At 39.3% G+C, this 20,006-nt stretch overlaps 2 protein-coding genes across 3 annotated transcripts; both read right to left on the bottom strand.

Moving 5' to 3' along the window:
• Window positions 1-127: 127 nt before the first annotated feature.
• On the bottom strand, window positions 128-3,828 carry SPMIP10 (sperm microtubule inner protein 10). The gene is made up of 3 exons (XM_019635320.1): window positions 3,731-3,828; window positions 3,061-3,169; window positions 128-378 (listed from the first exon to the last, which is right to left on the bottom strand). Exons 1-3 carry the CDS (start codon window positions 3,814-3,816, stop codon window positions 169-171), a joined length of 405 nt encoding a protein of 134 aa, XP_019490865.1. The 5' UTR covers window positions 3,817-3,828; the 3' UTR covers window positions 128-168.
• Window positions 3,829-6,978: 3,150 nt separating this feature from the next.
• On the bottom strand, window positions 6,979-19,774 carry PHAX (phosphorylated adaptor for RNA export). Of its 2 annotated transcripts, none has more exons than XM_019635420.1 (5): window positions 19,638-19,774; window positions 17,262-17,872; window positions 14,381-14,501; window positions 12,844-12,927; window positions 6,979-8,234 (listed from the first exon to the last, which is right to left on the bottom strand). In XM_019635420.1, the coding sequence occupies exons 1-5, from the start codon at window positions 19,725-19,727 to the stop codon at window positions 7,965-7,967; spliced, it is 1,176 nt and encodes a 391-aa protein (XP_019490965.1). In that variant the 5' UTR covers window positions 19,728-19,774; the 3' UTR covers window positions 6,979-7,964. The 2 variants fall into 2 exon arrangements, with proteins under 2 accessions (XP_019490965.1, XP_019490967.1); XM_019635422.1 differs by lacking the exon at window positions 19,638-19,774 and adding an exon at window positions 18,539-19,608.
• Between the last annotated feature and the right edge of the window lie 232 nt (window positions 19,775-20,006).

The following is a 20,006-nucleotide window of genomic DNA, read 5'->3' as shown; positions in this document are numbered from 1 at the left end:
TCCCCCACTTCATCTCAGATGCCCTGAGCCTATTTCCTTTCTAATGCTTCTATAATGTATAAAGTAGGTGATTGACTTATAGCCTTTAAAATGAACTTGTAGGTGAAATATAAATGTACAATGAAGAGAGATGATATTGAAATGCTTTATCACTTTATTCTTCTTTCATCAAACCTGTTGCCTCCTGAAGCCGTGGGAAATCATGGTGCTCTGGTATCTGGAGAGAGGTGAATGCAAAGGCAGATCTGCAATTTTTATTTCTGGTCGGCCTTTCTTCGAGACAACTTTACGATCTTCCCCATGGCAAAGCCTTTCACTGTGATTCAGAAACAGAGAGTCTTCTAAAGGGCCAGCATAGATTCCACACGCTTCTGCATGCTAAGAGGGAGGGAAAAAAATCTGCTGTATGTGACCCCAAACATCACTTTATTAGATTAAGATGAAAGTTGTCTAATAGTTTTGCTAACTGTCCTCATTAAGAAGTAAGGTCTAGGGCCCACCCCCACACCACCGCTCTCCTCCCATCCCCTCCCAGCCCCCCCTCAGTGGCTTGTTGGTTAAGAGTTGGCTTGGGAGTGCGAACTCTGAGCAGTATGGCTGGTGGTTTGGATCTCACATGCGGCCAGTGACACTGCACCCTCTACAGCTAAGATGGTGAACAACAGCTCGTCCTGGAGCTGGGCTGCTGTGAGTCACCGGCATCGGCATAGGCTGCAGTGGGCTGCCGTGAGCCACCGTGAGCGGCTGTCCAATGGCCGACAACCAATCTGCTTCAGCCTCGAAGAGCTCAATGATAATACCAACATGGGCCAGTGAAGCAACATCATCCACAACTAGACTGAAGAACAAAAAAGGACAGCAACTTGTCCCCTTTCCCCAATTCCCCAACGCTGTTTCCTCCCCCAATTACCCAATTAAAAAAAAGAGAGAGAGGTTCAAAAAAAAAAAAGAAGTAAGGTCTAGTGAACAGAGCAACATTTCTTTTTAAAAAGCAATGCTCTCTAGCTGATGTCTTCCGACCACCAAGAAGAGTAGAATGCATTGCTGACGATAAAGATAAACTTGGAGTCAGTTTGTTGAAATTGAATTTCACTACTTATGTGACCTTGCACAAGTCATTTACTCCCCAGGAGACTCAGTTTTCTCAAATATAAAATAGAAATTATTAAAGAATTCTTTGAGTTTTGAATAAAATATTATATGTGAAAAAAACTTTTGCCAGCCACTAAGTATTAAATAGACATAAAGTATGCTGCTGGTGCTGTGGCTATGGCTGGATTAATAACAGTTACTGAGGTTATTGTCTTAAGTATATGTCTATTTCTGCTTCTCTGATTCTGCTGAATAGCATTCTGGCCTGGTCTTGGGATGCAGCCCCATCTCTGCAATGCTATGTTCTCATTTTTATGTTATTAAACAGTTATATCATCTCCTATGGGAAAAAATTGTGAAAGTAAATAGAAGGTAGGAAAGAATGCATAGCTAGCATTTACTCTGTAACTTTACTTCATTTAATTCTCATTTAATTTTCATTTTTACTCTGTAAGGTAGAATGTTCTTTACACCAGTCACTAATTACATTTAAAAAATTGTTAGAAACATGTCAAGTAAATTAGAAGAGGGAAATAGCTATGTAACATTATGCTGAATTATAGCTCTAAAGACCAAGTTCAAGAATAAAAAATGTTTTGATGTATTCAAAAGTTTTTCTTTATTGACTTCAACTCAAAGTTTACACCCTGTAGTTCTAATACATGAAAAAGATAAAATCAGTACTAATATTGTTACCATGCTAGAGCTATTTAGAACATTGAAAATTACTTCATAAGCCACTAAATTACATGAAATACGGCCCTATATTATGATTGTAGAAAGTCTTAATAACTATATAAATTTGATGTTGAAGTCTGTTATTGAGTCTTGATTTCCTCAGTTTTATATTTGTTATCAAAACATCACATAAAAATACATACAAAATAATCATCTCAGGGCAAATGGCAGCTTCATTTATTACATTGTATGTGTGCATTTTATAAGAAAATAATTCAGCCACATTTTCATGATATACTCTTATATCATATGATACTCATATTTTGTAATGTCATCTCTGTCTTGGCTAAGTATATTCTTATTCAACATTAATTGCCTTTCTATTAGAAATTTGCAAATTAGTTATACACATTTCTTTGTAGAAATCCTAACTTGAAATCTCCTCTTGTAACCTGATTACTACAATATATTCTCCTTTAAAGAAAAAAATTTACCTTTTCCCAGGTGAATTGCCAATCTGAATTTGGAAAATGTTTTGAAACTACTGACTGAATAGGAGTATTGACTGGGCAGCGAGTCTTATCTGTAAATCTAGTTAAACTGTTCCCATAGCTCTCAACCCTGGATTTCCAGCACAACTTTAGAAATACATGCTCTGTACTGTAGTTTTAATATTAATGGTCCCTACTTCTGATGAGCTTCCAAACTATAAGTGGCAGTATGTGGAGAAAAGGGTAGACAGAATTCTGAAGTCTTTCAGTGTATTAACTTTTAAGTTTATAATTTGGTTGTTTGACTAGATGTTGCTATTTAACTTTTGCTTGCAAGTTTATGTGAAAATGCATCAAACAGTTTTATCAGGTATTTGCCGGGGCCTGGGAGGAGACAGAAATGAGGAGATATAGGTAAAAGGGTACAAACTTTCAGTTAAAAGAAGAGTACGTTCTGAGGATCTGTTCAGCATGGTAGTCACAGTTAATAATATGGCACTGTATACTTGAAAGTTGCTGAGAATAGATCTTAAGCATTCTCACCAAAAGAAAGAAAAAGTTAACTGAGGTGATGGATGTGTTAATTATCATGATCTTGGTAATCATTCCACAATGTAGATCAAATCCTTACATTGTACACTTTAAATATATACAGTTATATTTGTCCATTATTCCTCAATAAAGCTGGAAAAAATACAAAATAAATTTAAAAATAGCTTTTGCATAATTATGTATGTCAATTCATAGATATATTAAATAGTATAGGTTTTTTTTATTATAAGCATTTACAGGAAAATACCTTCAGATTTATATTCCTGAATATCATGCTTTCTTTCCAAGGCATAACATAACGTCTTGGCAACATCCCTTGCTTTAATGAAAACCGTGGCAAATGAATCTCATTACACCTGAAGATTAGGAAAGCAAGAAAAGAGGATATCTTGTGAGTTAAACACAATCAATTTAGCATCCCCCTAGGGAATGGAGGCAGTTGTGTCCTGTCCATGATGTGTGGACCCCAGAGCTACAGGACAGAGAGCTGAGCCACTATATGAGGCTCACCTAATAAATAATCAACCCACTCAGGATTTCCCTAAGTATCACCAAGGTCAAGAGTCAGGGCTGGGTATCTGTACCTCCAACTGCCAGCTGTCCTTTACAATTTGCTCGCCATGTTCATTTTCACCTGGTTTTAAGGGAGAAGACAGAGCACCGTGATTTGCCTCAGGCCTAAAGGGATCTCTGGCCAGTCCCCAAAAAACAGTCATTAATTTAGCTTCTGAACTTAGTACATGTTCTACATGCAGGTCAGACTTGCTTTGCCTGCACACACATTGTTTTCCTCTGGAACATAAAGCTTTCTATATGGATGCCAAAAGGGAAGTACAAAATTATTGTCCTTGCCTGTGTAGTTCCCAGATTGCAAAACCAAAACCAAAACCCAAACCCCCAAACCCTTAAGTCCTCACTTATTAGCAGGGTTATATGAATTCTCATCAGGACAGCTGTTGGCCAGTTTAGGTAAGATAGGACAGGTGTCTTTTCCTGAAGCCATCGCTGCCAGGAGTGATGGTGATTCTCATCTAGAACTTTAGTAATCCACTAACTACTCTAATTATGATGACATTTCTGCCTCAGATGTAACAATGTTTTGCTAACTTCATAGTAACCAATTAGCAGTTGATTAAAAGTGCAGATCTTAGAGCTATTTTCAGTGTCTATTTATATCTCTTCTTTTTTTTTCTTGGAGAACAAAATTTTATTCTAAAAGTAGATCTCAGTAACAGTGAAATACCAAAAGCTGGTCATTATAATAAAGAGGGAAAAAAAGTAAGAGGAATGTGCTTTAAATTTTTTTTCTGAAAAATACAAAACTATCACTGTAATATATTGCCAACTCTCATTTATCTGTATTTGAATTATTTATTTAATGGATCATGCAAGGCAATTTTAAAATCATTGATTGGATTCTGCCTGATATTTAGACATACATCTGGAAGACATCATTAATGGAGGGCACCATGCCATCTGGGCATGCAAATAAGCAGCTTGTCACAGCTCTCGGGATATGTGTTAGTCTTTGTTGCTCACACAAAGAACTTCTGTGCTATTTAGAGCTGGATGTATCCTAATTACTAATGCCACACGGCAGGAATTTTATGAGTAAACCAGGTCTTAAGTATAATTTTAGTCTAAGTGTCTCTTCAGAAAGCATCAATATTTTATGTTTTAAAGCTTAGTACTTGGTTTGGAAACAACATACCCCTCCCCCCCCAAAAAAAAAGAGACAGAAAAGCAATTACTGGCCCTATGTGACCAATGCCACAAGGAAATGGGACAGGGCTTGTTGGTATTACTATATCATTTTCTAAAAGTGAATATAACCATTGCATTAACTGTACTCTCCAAATGTTCATTAAAAACTCAAACCAAACCTTTTTTTTTTATCTTCAGTAATCATGAGAAATCTTTATATTTATATAGTGTACATTATATGGCCTGTTTATACTGTTTTCAAAAAGAGAACATTGTCTTAAACTCATTGATAGGTCCTTGGATTCCATTGGTCCTTGGATTTCCTTAAATGATGGCATCATGTTCATCAGTGGTTCTAAACTGAATGCCTTTTTGAATAATACATTTTGCATCCAATGTAAATAGATAAAATTCCCAGTAATGCAATACCACCAACAAAGCTGCCAATATCAAATTTTGATACTTTATTTTCTTTAGAGTTTATAGTTGCTGTGATTGTTACTGATGAAGAAACAGATGTCATCGAACTATTGTGGTTGCGGTCATCATGGATGTTGACATCTAGGTTGTTTTGTGAAACACTTGTTATTTTAGGTGTAGACTTTAAAGTGGTGGAAGTCGTATTTGTTGAGACCCCTAGTGTTATGTTGTTACGTTGCTGTGGGTTTCAAGGTGGTGACTGTCACATTTTTTGAGACTGAGGAAACTGGAGTTGTTGATGGTTTTGCTGTGGGTTTGGTATAGCTGAAAGGCGCATGTGGGGTCTTATTGTTTAGTGGTGGGGCTTTCTCGAAGCGTGCAAGTCTTTCTGCGTGAAGATCCCGCCGCTGTCTACCGAGGCCGCCAGCAGCGCTAGCACCAGCAGCGACCCGTGAACACTGCCCGCCACCTCGCGCCAGATCCGTTGTTCTGAGGGCAGGACGGACGCGGCGACCTCATGAGTCCCCACACCACCGAGGTGGTGGTGGCGCCAGCGAGTGCGGCCGTGATTTGCACGAAGCCCGTTCCGTGTCCCCTCCCACCGCCCGCCCCTCAAAGACCAAATAGGGCGCGGGAGTTAAAGCCGGGCAGGGGCGGGCTTTTATAACCCTTCTTGAGTAAACATTATCATTCTTACCATGAACAACTTAAAAATGAGCATGCTTGCAGACATACTACAAATCTGACAAATATAGAAGATATATTGAACTAAACAATTGTTCACAAATAATCACTTCATCGTAACATTTGTTATTTCCCCTTATTTTCTTCTTATACTGCACGATTGATGTGTCCTATTAGTTTCACCATTAGAGTGTAAATCAAATTTGCTTAAATCCAAGTAAATTCAACCCATTTTACCCTCTAATAGTTGAGTTATATTGCAGAGTATTTTAGATTACAAAAACATTTTAAGAAAGGTGACACGTGGGGATGAACACCTAAATTATTAGGACAGAGAGGTGGAGGGTTGTCAATCCTACTAGCCATCAAACAGGAAACATGCTAGGCTAAGAAAAATGCTAGGCTGTTTAGAGTATTAGCTGAATAACATACCTGGCAAGTTTGGATACCAATGCATCAATTTTAATACTTAGAGAAGTTTGGTGAATAGTATTTTTAATGGAAAAAACTTTTGAAGAACCTTAAAAATTGAAGTGTTGATTTCTATATATAATATTAGGATGCCACACAAGCCAGAAATCTGTGGTTTCCAAATGTAAAGGAAACAACCAGTGATAAAAACGGACCAGGAAGTTTGTGGGGGAGGAACAATCCATTTAATAGGATGAAGTAGCCTCAGGCATGAATGTCCTTTAAAAACCATAACTTCAGGGCCGGCCTAGTGGCGCATTGGTTAAGAGCTGGCTTGGGATGCCAGCAGGGCCCTGGTTCAGATCCCACATATGAGGACCAGTGACACTGCGCCCTCTACAGCTAAGATGATGAACAACAGCTTGACCTGGAGCTGGGCTGCTGTGAGTTGCCGGCGATGGCGTAGGCTGCAGTGGGCTGCCATAAGCTACCATGAACAGCTGGCAGCCAACGGGTGCGGCCGGCACTGATGTGAGCTGCCAAGAGCCGCCGTGAGCGGCTGTCCAGATGCCGGCGACCGATCTGCCTCACCTGGGAAGAGCGCAATGATCACAATACCAACATGAGCCAGTGAAGAGCCGTCCTCCACAGCTAAGACTGAGGAACAAAGGGACAGCAACTTGTGTGTTCCCCTTCCCCCGATTCCCCAGTGCTGTTCCCTTCCCCCCCAAAACAACCCGTAACTTTCACTAGAAAAATTAACATTTACATGAATATGTGGCATTTAGATTTCTGCATGAGTACCTTTCCTAATGTACTATATCTTTACAATCACCTCATAATCTCAGGGTATCCAGTTACCTATTTAAAATCGTTTTCTTTCCCTGGTTACAGGAATCTTAAAAAAGAATATTTTGAGATAAAAAATAAATTCACTCGTAACTCATTAAGGACTGCCAAATCGCTTTTATTTTTGCATTCTTTAATAAAAAGCAATCAATACTATTTTCTTCTTAGATCCTTAAATCCCAATTCAATGATCATGCATTTCAGGAACTACTGAAAGAGTTCAAGTACAGTATCTGTAAGTAGTTTGTAATTGCTTCCTACATATTTTTGCTTAATCTATTTTGTAAACTATAGTCAACTCTTGGAATATCTTAAGTAACCTGCCTTTAGAAAGGCTTCTTTCAATAAAAATGAATAATTTGAAAAATCATGCAGATATGACATTAATACCTAACTTCCTTAACATAAGGTAAAATAGTCTTAGGCAGGCCACCACTGAAAAAAATTTAAATGTCCATGTTAACAGAGGTAAGGATCACATTTAGTATTTAGTGTATGACTGAGTTAAGAAGAGGTCAACAACAAAGTTCAAGTTATGAATCAATACCTCTGAAAAGCTTCTGTTATTTACTTCTAGACAAGCAAATAAATAGAAAGATCCATCAGTATAAACCTATTTGAATTTTAATGGCTATCCTTAAAGTTGCCTAAGAGTTCTTAGAACACAAACTAAATTTGAATGCATTTTGTAACAGCTTAACAGTTTACGTGTCTTATTAGGCTCTTTTAATGGAATGTTTTGAAACCAGTCAGAATTCACTGCAAAGATAAATCAGAAAAAGAAAACAAACTTTTGAATGGCATGCTATGACCTGGACAAAACTGATTATCAACTAGTAATAATTAGCACATGCAACAGATTGAGAAATTAAATTTTCTGCTATATGCTTTTAAGTATTTCGTCAGACATGAGAAAGTTTTAAACGTTTATATCAATCACATTCATCTCCCTATTCAGTTTCATTTAAAACAAGAAAAGTTCTTTCCAAATGTCCATGTTTATCAGTGCAAAGTAAAACGAAGTAATCTCAGTAGAAATGGTTTATTACAATGTTATTTTAAAGGTTTAGTCCTCAAAATGTACTAAAAAATGTCCAACTCATGAGAATGATCGACCTCAATGGCTTCGTCTGCATCCAGCTTTGTCTCTCCGTGTCCTTCCTGCGACTCATCAAGAGAGGCCAGGGCCTCGTTCGTGTCACTCGCAAAAGTTTCTCGTGATGTATCGTCATCTTCTTGAAAATTTAGACTTTTAATAGCTTGTTTCATCTTTTTCCCCAACACTTGTGTTCTCCTCTTCCTAGCAGCTTTTTTATTTTCATATTCCTTTTGATTTTCAATGTAGAAAATATCCTGTAATAAAGGAACAACTTTAGTAAATAAGAACTACCATTTTTTAAAAATTCTTACAAGGCAGACCCTTTATTATTAACCATTATCTCCATTTTCCACAAAAAAAACAAGCAAATATTATTAGACTCAGAATTATACACAGAATCCAAGACATGAAATAATTCCCCACTGCAAGTAGAGAAGGAAGCTATGATTCAAACTCAACCTAGTGTTAGATGCAGGGCTCATGGGTTTTCTACCATCACACACCATCTCTATAGATCAAGGTTTTCTGAATGGAAAGATACAGTAGGAAAACGTTTAGGATTTAAATGAAATGTAACTTATCACAACAAAACAGAAGTCTTTGAAATAAAGGTTTACATTGAAATGCCATCATAACCATATGCGATTGCACACACGAAGACAAGGAGCCATGCCTGAATTGTGTGACTCAGTCCGATCATGTAACTTACACAATGCAAGAAAAATTCCACCCCCTAAAAAACATTACTGTCATTCATGTGTGACAATGTGAATCTGTCAAAAACTTTTATCATAAGGCATAACAATTATATAGTCAGCACTGGAATACATTCCAGGAGTCCAGAAAAGGGATTCTCCAGCATGCAAGTATAAATTCTTTTAGTACAGGGTTTCTCAACCTGGGCACTACTCAAATTTTGAGCTGGATAATCTTTGTTGTGGCCGTCTGCTGTGTATACGGTAGGATCTTTAGCAGCATACCTGACCTCTACCCACTAGCACATACTCACTCCACCCCCAAATTATGACAGCCAAAAATATCTCCAGACATTGCCGAATGTCCTCTGAGAGACAAAATCACCAGTAGATGAGAATGGTGCAAGCAGAAAATACATTCCCATGAAAATGGAAAACATAAAATAACATCTGGGAACCTTGATACAGACAGATGTCATTTCAGAGGGTACAAAAAAAAAAAAAAAAAAGGAGGTCAGGGATCTAAAGAGAAGGCCAGAATGACTACGCTAAGACAGAGAAAGTTCAAAGGTTTGAAACAGAAGCTAGTATAGGCAGGACGCACTGACACCCTATTATCTTCTTACCTTCTGGGAAGAGACTCTAAAAAGCTGTAGCCAAGCCAATCCCTATTATATTTTTAAATATAATTTTAAATTTAAAAAATATATTTTTAAATATATATTTTTAAACAAAGCACAAATCCCTTATTTATAAATAGCACTGTGGTGGTGACATAAAGGGGGCCCTCTCTTTCTAAAATCTATGCTAAATAGTTGTAAGCAGCACACAGAATTAGCAGAGGAAGGAGTAAGAAACCCTGAAATTAAGGGGATAAGGGAAAGTTTCAGAATATGAGTGCTCTGATGAAGAGGAAGAATAAAAGTATTTGCTAAAGGGCCAGGCGAGTGGCACGATGGTTGGGAGCTGGCTTGGGACGCCAGAGGGCCCCGGTTCGGATCCCACATGTGAGGGCCAGTGACACTGCCCTCCACAAAAAAAAAAAGTATTTGCTAAAGAAATGAGGAAGGACTGGGGATGAAGGAGGATACCTACGTGACAGAAAAGTTCTGGAAGGACAAAAAAAGGTGAATTCAGAAGAAAATGAGTCTAGCTACCATTTACTGAATGAACACTTTTATGAGCCAGGCATTATGCTAAGAACTTTATATATGTTAACTCTTCTTGTTTTTACATGAACCTTACAAGGTGGGTATTATCCTTGTTTTCAGGTGAGGAAAGTGAGGCACAAGATTATACACAGCTAACATGTGAAGGTATAAAGTGTAAACTCATATGATTTCTCCAAATCCATATTCTTAAGCCTTATCATGTTACCTTCACAAAAGTGTGATAATTTTTTCAAGTGTCTACTAACCTTCCATTGGACAGACAGAAAGAAGCTACAAGTAGAAGTATTTTCATTTTATGTGGAAGCAATATAAATCACTCCAAATATGGCAAGCCTTATTAAAAAGAAAGTCATGCGCCGGCCGAGTGGTGCATTGGTTAAGAGCTAGTTTGGGACACCAGCTATGAGCAGCAGGGCCCCGGTTCGGATCCCACATGAGGGCCAGTGACACTGCCCTCTACAGCTAAGATGGTGAACAACAGCTCAACCTGGAGCTGGGCTGCCATGAGTCGCCGGCGATGGCGTAGGCTGCAGCCCCTGCTGCAGTGGGCTGCCATAAGCTACCGTGTGTGGCCGGCAGCCAGCATGAGTGGCCCAGCAGCTGGCGTGAGCTGCCAAGAGCTGCGGTGAGTGGCCATCCAGAGACTGGCGACTGATTTCCCTCACCCAGGAAGAGCGCAATGATAATACCAACATGGGCCAGTGAAGCAACGTCCTTCACAACTAGACTGAAGAAAAGGACAGCAACTTGTCTGTTCCTGTTCCCCGACTCCCCAACACTGTTCCCCTCCCCCAATTCCCCAATAAAATCTTAAAAAAAAAAAAAAAGTCATTCCCAGGGGTTATGAATTTAAATAGAACAAATTAGGGGATGGCCCAACAAAATGTAACATGTTAAAGTTGTTACAACAAATCTAGGCAAGAGATAATTGAGAAGAATTCTCACTCTCTTTTTTCACAAACTTCATATTTTCTAAAACAAAAATTAACAGTACAAGGTCACATACAAAACAAAATCAAACGAAAAAAGGGCAACAAGCCCAGTTCAGTCTGGCTTCTAAGCGCTGCAAGCTGTGATGGTTAGCACTAGAGCGATTAAAGAATAATTATAACTTTATCATTTGGATGGCACATGAAATTTACAATAAAATTCTATTTGCCTTCAGTTTTTTCCCCCTCTAACAACAAAGATACTCAATCCATGCACATATAGAAAATTTGGAAAAACACAGAAAAACCTTAAAGCCAAAACATTTATAATCCCTGACAACAGACCAAATCATTGGTAACATTATGGTGTTTTACATTTCAATATATTGTCCCATGCCTCTTTTTCTTTATAAATTTGTAGTTTGCCTTTTTAAAAAATTCAGTATTACTGCATTTTCTCATTACCTTAAAACTGCCTCACAAAAATAGAGGTTACCAGATATTTCTTTTAAGAATGTCCTTATAAATCAACATTCCCCTATTAGTTATTCCAAATGTTTCCATTGTGTGTTATTTATAATGCAATGTTTCTGTAGTTTCACATAAAAACCTAACATTAATATCCCCTTCTCCACAATGAGTTAGAAGAGCTGAGTTTCAGAGACACGTGAGTCAGTGAAAACAACCCGGGTTCCAAGTCAGTGTTCTGTGTGACCCCAGGCATGTCACTGTGATTGCTCTTCATGTGTACAGCAGAGTAAAACCCACTGATAGACTGTGGTGAAGATTAAGTCATATAAACATGTGACCCAGTGCCAGACTCATGATGAATAGCTGTTTTCTTCTCTTTTGCTTCTGAAAATTGTTCATCCAGGTTTTACTTACAAGCTTTTGTATATATTTTATGTAATCCTTTTCTAACACTATTAAATAGGCAGGGCACATATTAAAGTCCCTACTTTATAGGTGAGAGAATTGAGGCCGAGGGACAACAAGTGATGTGCTCATGGTCATACAGCCACTCAATGGCAAATTTCAGATTAAAACCCAGATTTTGAATCTTAGAGCATTTTCATTACATCATGCTATTTGTCTGAAAAAGAGTAACATTGTGCAAACAAACAAAATCCAAGAAGAATGTTCCTTCTAAGTACATGCTTTTTGTCAGGGATTACAGTGGGAGAGGTGAGAGAACATTAAGGTGTAAGTTCTGTTCTACCACTCAAGAGTTCTGTTCCTAAGGAAAATTTATGTCATCAAAATAATTGTTCTAATGAGAAAAAAAAGCGGTTGTTGACTAGACATTTCACATGTGCAAAAACAGTAACATTTCTAGTACCAGATTTTTTAAAAGTAACTGGAAGTGAACAGCCAGAAAACTTAAGGGGGAAAAAAACAACACTAAGCAGATGCATGGAGGAAAATGTAGGGTTAAAAAGATCAAAAAAGATATAACAAATGGAACATGAAAATCTAGACAGGATCCTGGTTTAGGAGAATAAAAGGTAGAAAATATATTCTTGAGGAAATTGGAGTAAGAGCTAGAAATTAGATGATATTATTAAATTGTTTTTATTTCTCTTAGGTGTGGCTATGTAGAATATTATCTTTACTATTGAGATGCTTGTTGAAATAATTAGGGCTGAGTGTCATGACATTATTTTTTTTCCAAATGGTACCCAAAAAAATTGTGTAGGTAAAATAAGAATGTCAAACTATCAACAACCCCTGAATATAGCTGGAGGGTATATGAGTATTCCTTCATCTATGCTGCATTGTTGAAATTTTTCATGAATAAAAAGTTGTAGGAGGGTAGAACAAATAATTACGTGCAAAGAAACCAGGAAAAGTTGCCATAAAAGAAATCTTGATCTTGGCTCTGAAAGGGAAGAAAAAGAGGAGGCAGAGCTTTACAAAAGGCACACGTTTTACTTCAAAAGAGACAATGATAAAATTGGTCAATTTAAGGCAGAGCAGGTGATGGAGATTAGTAGAAAATGAAGCTAGAGGCTGAGTGGAAGTCAAATTATTATAGATCTTCAAAGTCAAGGACGTTATTTTTTTTACCTTAATTTGTTCCTCGCTGATACTAGGAGTATTTTTCAGGAGATTCAGGAAAACTCCACCTGGTGTTCTTCTTCGACTACCATTCTACAAAAGGAACAGAAAAAATATTCTCTAGCGACTCTTGCCATGAATAAGCCAAAGCGTCTTTTAAACAGATGTGCCTAAGGCAATAATAAGGTCTCCCCTTGACCACCCTAGCTTACTGCAATGCCCTCCTCGCCTCTCTACATTTGATCTATTTCTTTTCCCATATCACTTTCTAATATACTTGAAGATGTTACATTTACTCTTGATAGACAGTCTCCCTCCCACCCCCACTACAACATAAGCTTGAGTCTAAAACAGTGTCTGGCACACAGAAAAAAAAATACTTGTACAAGGAAAGAATGCATTAAAAGAAAAGTGAATTTGGACTTAAATCTTACCAACATTTAGTAGATTTGCATGCACTCACTGGAATATAATTTTATTATATTACTACAGTATTAAAATATTAATGAGCCTATAACTTTGTGTTCAACTAAATGAAAATCAAAGTACCTGAACCGAGACTCAAACAGGGGCGCCAGTACACTCATGATTGTAATTTGTTTTGGTTTTGACTTCTGTAATGGACATTCACAGGCTGTTTCCTCAGACAATGCTATCAATTCTAAATGGTTTCCACAGCATAATATTTACTCTCGTGTGATGTGACTATTCAGATTGCTGAGGAGCAAGTAAGGAAGCCATTCAATCTTCATCCTCACCCTGTGGTGAGAGCTGAAGTAAATGTGATCTGCAAAACCATTCTATGAGATAAACTGCCACAGCCTGTGATCTGGCCCCGCTGGAGGGATGCTCCTTCTGCCATTCTAAATAGTAACGTGTTCTTCAAACTTGTTTTCCATTATTGCTTCGTCCACCCCAGCAACCTTTTAGACATTTTTTTCCCTCTTCACCCCCATTACCCATGACATTTTAATACTCATGGATATACTACATAACAAGTTTTTTTTTTTGTCCACAAGAACCAATTTTTAAGAATGCATGAATTCATTGTAACACATCTGTTCACCAGAGCTAAGTACTGGGCACTGTGATAAGCACTTTATATGCATCATCTCATCTAATCCTTAAAAACATCGGATTAACACCCATTTTACAGCTGAGGAGACTGAGGCTCCAAGAAGTGCAGTCCCACACCTAATAAGGTGCACATACAGAGCTCAAAACAAGGCACCCCAAACTCCAAAACCCATATTCTCAAAATTCCAGGTTCCCCTGACTTTTTTCTTAAAATTTCAGCCCCTACCCTTAATGAAGTCTATAAGAGATGTGTTATTGAGTGCACACCAAGAGGCTACAATTTATGCTTGTTTTTGTAAAACTCATGATACTTAATTTTTTTATTGTCTTCACTGTTAATGTCTTTAAAAACCTGAAAAACTGTAATAATCTATGATAAATTTATGATCCAACAATCAAAGACAAGTTTACTTTTCAAAAAATCACATGAAACAATTCAAAATAAAAACAATGAAGCTGTTAGTCTTACCATTATAAAAAGGCCACCATTTTGTTCAACTTCAGCAGTTTCCATCAGAAGTTCAATTGCCTTTTTGTTCCCAATTATACTCACTACTCGGGCTATCAGATCTTTCTTTGGTTCCTGCAACCTGATAAAGAACAAATAATTTGTTAACTTCTTCATTTGTTGTATAAAGTTAAAGAAACCTACCTAGTCTCCAGTTTAGTCCTCAACTAGAATTAAAATCCTATTTTAATAATATATGCTTTTCAAAATCTTCAGTATTTAACCTTGAAATCAGTGACATGGAAACATTCCCATCTTGAGTCACCCAAGGAGATAGATAATCACCTCAAGGTTCCATCTCAAGTCTCATAACAGCCTCTTCACTTTGCTTTATTGGATTACAGTGGATTTTAAAAGAAATGTGCACATAAACCAAGGGGAAGGAGCTTAAAAGCAAAAGATAAAACCAGTCCACTCCTGTCAAAACAATAACAAACATATACTATGCTTTCAATTATTATGCCTACAAGTTAGCTCTCCTAACTTCAGAGATGTCTGGGAGCTTTAAAATGGATAGGATTTTTCCCTCACAGGTTCCCTACTTCAGAATAAAGGAGATAGCTCACATTTACTGATGGCTTATTATAGGATAAGCACAATCCTAAGAACTTTATATGCATTATCTCAGTTAATTCTCTCAACAATCTTATGAAGTATTATTTTCATTTTACCACTGAGAGGTAAACACACAGGGAGCCTAAGTAAGACCTGTAATGTCAGAGCCCACATTCCACAGAGATGACAGAGGATTCATATCACAGAAATCTTACCAGTTCCCTAACTAGATCAGCTTCTCAATAGGAGGCAGTGCAAAAAGCACGCGACTAGGAAGAAAGGGACCAGACTTTTTAGTTCCAGGTCTGACACTTATTACATTTGTGACCTTGGGCAAGCCATACAACTATTAAGCCTCAGTTTCCATATCTGTAAAGTGAGACTTTGGCTTACAAAATCTCTATGTTCCTTTCCAGCACTCAAATTCCAAACTTCCTCAGTATTTTAAAAATCTGAGTATTTTAAAAAGCATTTTTTTAAAAAAAAATCTGAGTATTTTAAAAGTACTAGTGTTGACAGGCTTGCAAGTAAATGCTAGTTTAACTACCAGCTATATTACTCCTGACCATACTTGTTTTCAAATTTGTGACACTGTTCTTTACTGATTTAGAGCTAATGACAAGTTAAACAAAATCTGAACTTGTTAAAAATATATAAAATGTAAATTTACTGTATATCAAGCAATTCTACTCTTAAGTATTTACCCGAGAAATGAAATTACATGTCCAAACTAAAGTTCACAACATTATTCAGAACAGCCAAAAGGTGAAATTCAATATGGATACATGTATAGATAGATGTGTGTGTATAATAAATAAATCAAGTATTGATTCTTTTTACAACATGCATGAATCTCAAAAATATCATACTAAGTAAAAGACGCCAGGACAGAGCCCACACTTTGAATAATTCCATTAATATAAACCAGAAAATGCAAGTTGATGCCTACAGCAAGTAGATTAGCAGTTATCTGGGTATGGGAACAGTGGTTAACTTTATTCATTTATTTTTTGCCTATTCTGAGAAAAGTATCTACATTTCCAGGACTTTTGCCAGAGTTAATATATTTTAAAATTAAAAATAACAAAGACTTGATTTTATCCTAGAAAATGCACTGCTTCTGAGTTAGTGCATCGCAATATGGCACATTTTCTACAAGGTCTTTCCTAGACGCCAATTTCAGTGTATTGTGGTCTGTGTGAATACCTTGTATAACAGATATTGTGAGTAACAATTCAACATCAGAACCTATTTTTATTAGCTTTTCTATTTACTTAGGAGAAGCTCCACTTTTATTACTTTTGAATTCTCCAGTTATCTTTGTTCTGGCTGCTTCTAATGCTCTGGCATCATTTTTATAAAGAGCTGTAAAGCTTTGGCCGCCTGACCCGCAGCTCTGCTCGCTGCAGCCTAGGGGTTAATTTTAAATGGGCATATGAGGGATCTTATTGTGGTGATGGAAATGTTTTAAAAGTGGTTTATGGTGATAGTTGTAGAACTGACAAATTTACCAAACAAATCAACACCTGAAATGGGTGAATTTTATCATATGTACAATATGCCTCACTGAAGTTAACAAAAAGCCATGAATGCTTGAAAACACTAAAAAAAAAACCATCTTAAAAAGATAGGTTTCGGGCCGGCTGAGTGGCGCGATGGTTAAGAACTGGCTTAGGACGCCAGAGGGCCCCGGTTCGGATCCCACATATGAGGGCCAGTGACACTGCCCTCCACAGCTAAGATGCTGAACAACAGCTCAACCTGGAGCTGGGCTGCCGTGAGTCGCCAGCGACGGCGTAGGCTGCAGCCCCTGTGGCAGTGGGTTGCCATGGGCTACCGTGTGTAGCCAGCAGCCAGCGTGAGCGGCCAGCAGCCGCAGTGAGTGGCCGTCCAGAAGCCAGCGACTGATCTGCCTCACCCAGGAAGAGCGCAATGATGGTGCCAACTTGGGCCAGTGAAGCAACGTCCTCCACAATTAGACTGAAGAACAAAAGGACAGCAACTTGTCTGTTCCCCTTCCCTCAATTCCCCACCACTGTTCCCATTCCCCCAATTCCCCAATAAAAATCTTAAAAAAAAAAAAAGATAAGTTTTTATCAAAAGAGCTCTATAGCACTAAATGGAGTTGTTAAAAGTTCACAGAAGTCTGCAAAAGCTCGTTCCACAAATTTTTTAAAAATCTTAAAAGGGAACATCAGCATTCATGTATTTGAAATCTGTTTTATTTCCTATATATGGAAGATAGTTGGTCAAGTGCTCATTTGTAGGAAAAACTTAAAATGCTCACCTGAAAGAAATTTCATCAGCCACTTTCTCCTGAGAATCATCCTCTGTGATCTCGTAACGGCCTTTATAGTTCATTTCTAATCTGTCCCCTAGTCTGTCTTTGACAGGTCGTTTCCGTTTCAGATGACCTTGCCCATTTTCCTCTTCCTTTGAGGTTTTCTTGCCATCACGCATATATTCATCTAGCTCTTTGTCTAATTCTTTCGAATGTTCTTCAGATTCTTTCTTAAGTTTCTTAGCAAGCAAATAATTGTAGGTCTCGGATTGTCTGCTTTTGTCAATAGTGCCTTCCATTTCCAAGATACCAAGTTCAGTGGCCACTGCATCTTGACTCTGCTCCTGCAGCACAGCACCCCATATGTTGTTAACCTTCTTCCCTCCAGCAAGAGGCAATTTCTGGCTGCTCTGGCCAAACTGAAAGGGCTCTGGTTTGGGAGGGGGGTTAAAACATTTCTGCCGCTTGCGTTTCCAAAGAGAGCTATCATCATCTGAATCAGAAAAGCTCTCTTCACTTGAATCCACACCTTTAACAGTCCGATAATATGACACCGGTGCACAGGCTGCTGTAGTACCCTGGAAGGACCTCGCTGCACTGTCCCCACCTAGTGCTTTCTGCAAGTCAAAGAAAAGAAATCAATTCCACAAAACACATTAACTCCACCCACCAAGTGCTATTTAAAAACAAAAAAATATTGGGCCGGCGGAGTGGCGTGTTGGTTAGGAGTTGGCTTGGGATGCCAGCTCTGAGCAGCAAAGCTCCGGTTCGGATCCCACATGACGGCCAGTGACGCTGCACCCTCTACAGCTAAGATGGTGAACAACAGCTCTACCTGGAGCTGGGCTTCCTTGAGTCGCTGACGGTGTAGGCTGCTGTAGGGCTGGCCGGCAGCTGGCGTTTGTTTTCATGAGCTGCTGACAGCCCCCGTGAAGTGGCCGGGGAGCGACTACCTCACCCGGGAGAAGCGCAATGATAACACCAACATGTGCCTGTGAAGCAACATCCTCCACAACTACACTGAAGAACAAAAGGACAGCAACTTGTCTGTTCCCCTCCCCCAATTCCCCAATAAAATCTTTTTAAAAAGTTATTTAGGGATTCAGCTGGACAATTTTGAGGCAGAACTGCTCTTCAAAGACATCTCTGACCCCAATTCAGTCCCTACTTTTCTAAAGGTCCACATGGAATTTCCAATTTTAAAGGCACAAACTTATTTCTATAGATAAGAACTTAGCTCTTACGCCTCCTTCTAAAAAATTACCAAAGCTTTTAATTCTTGCTTTTAGGATATTTTCAGTCTTTTCAGTTGTCAGAATGTTTGAAAATGACAATATACAATAATTGTCACTAACAGTTAAAACAGAATTTGCTTTTTCTTTCCAAAGACGCCTTTCATGCATTTGGACACATCAACTTCTTTTGCACGGTTTTGAGACTATACTCTTTTTAGATTAGATAGTAAACTATGGGTAGGAATCCCTGACATACTACTACTTTTAAAACTGCAGAGTCCATGACACTAAGTTTACCAAGTCATGGATCTATGTAAAACAACCTGAAAGAGATTAAAAATGAAAATACCTTGGTATCAATTTCCTAAGACATTTACATGCAAAAGAATCACCTTTGCTTTTTTGTACTAAACACTAAAGCAAGTAAGTGTTGAGCTAGAAATGGAGGTGGGGATGACTTCAGTCAATAAGAGTCTTCCTATCTTTGAACAATAATGGCAGCTAACATTTTTCAGGCTGCTTGCTCCACTGAATCCTTACAACCACCCTACCGTGACACACTATTATTATCATCTTCAGTCTACAGATGGGGGCACCAGGCTAAATATCCTGGCACAGGTCACACAGTGGCGGCGCCGGGATTCGAAGCGGGCAGCCTGGCACCAAAGCCCTGAGAGTTTGCTGCTCAGTACGGGGGTCAAGACAAACTCCCATTTGGAAAACTGGGACGCTAATCCAAAACCTTGTGCCGCATTACCGCATGACAAAGCTAGGTCCGATGGGAAAACGTCAGAGCAGGCCTCCGAGCAGATAATGAACTTCATTTTTGGTTCAGTCTCCTATCTGCTCAGGTTGAAAATGAGCTCCATAAGCTGCTTCGGGCCGACATCCCCAGTTACTACATGTTCGGCAAAATCTGCGCTCCGGGACAACCCAGCGGCGCAGGAGTGGGGAGCTCGGCAGAGCGGCGCGTGGAAGGCGGAAAAAAACCGCCGCACGCCGCCTCCAGGAGGCCGCAAGCCTCGGGGGCCCCTCCTCGCCGGGAGATGCACAGCCCGCTGCCGCCGCCGCCGCCAGCGCCGCCACTGCGGCCCCGGCTCCGTGCCGGGCCCAGAACCATCCGCCCGCCCTTCACGTTCACCAGCACCTGCAGCGGCATGTCGCTAGGCGTGACCGTCATGTCGGAATCCGAATCGGAAAGCTGCCCATCTTCCATATCCCCGGCTTCCTGCGCCATCTTCCCGCGGCGCCGCGCGGCGCGCCGGGTCAGAAGAGCACTTCCGGCGGGGCGGCGGGAAGGTCCGGGGGCGGGCGCGTCTCTGGCGCCCCCGCGAGGGGGCAGCTGCGCCCTCGGCGTCCCGTGGGTTCTCGCTGGGACGCCGGGGCAAGACTGACCCGTATGGCCTCGTCACGGCAAACTACTCACTTGAATTATTCAGGGAAGATGAATCCCCTGCTTCTCTCTCGTGCTTTGGCGCGTTTTATTCCAAACTTGGCTTTGTGCAAACATAACGTT

Source organism: Hipposideros armiger, unplaced genomic scaffold, assembly GCF_001890085.2.
Source record: "Hipposideros armiger isolate ML-2016 unplaced genomic scaffold, ASM189008v1 scaffold_21, whole genome shotgun sequence".
Taxonomy (NCBI): Eukaryota; Metazoa; Chordata; class Mammalia; order Chiroptera; family Hipposideridae; genus Hipposideros; species Hipposideros armiger.
The sequence above is the reverse complement of the archived record's forward strand: the minus strand, read 5'-3'. Positions and strand labels throughout refer to the sequence as shown.

Coding starts and splice junctions, on each gene's coding strand:
- SPMIP10 (XM_019635320.1), bottom strand. CDS start 3,816: ATGGCTTCAGGAAAAGACACCTGTCCTATCTTACCTAAACTGGCCAAC. Junction 3,170..3,730: donor TCATATAACCCTGCTAATAA/GTGAGGACTTAA, acceptor CCTAATCTTCAG/GTGTAATGAGATTCATTTGC. Junction 379..3,060: donor TCAGGAATATAAATCTGAAG/GTATTTTCCTGT, acceptor CCTCCCTCTTAG/CATGCAGAAGCGTGTGGAAT.
- PHAX (XM_019635422.1), bottom strand. CDS start 18,658: ATGCATGAAAGGCGTCTTTGGAAAGAAAAAGCAAATTCTGTTTTAACT. Junction 12,928..14,380: donor ATGGTGGCCTTTTTATAATG/GTAAGACTAACA, acceptor TTCCTTTTGTAG/AATGGTAGTCGAAGAAGAAC. Junction 8,235..12,843: donor TCAGCGAGGAACAAATTAAG/GTAAAAAAAATA, acceptor CCTTTATTACAG/GATATTTTCTACATTGAAAA.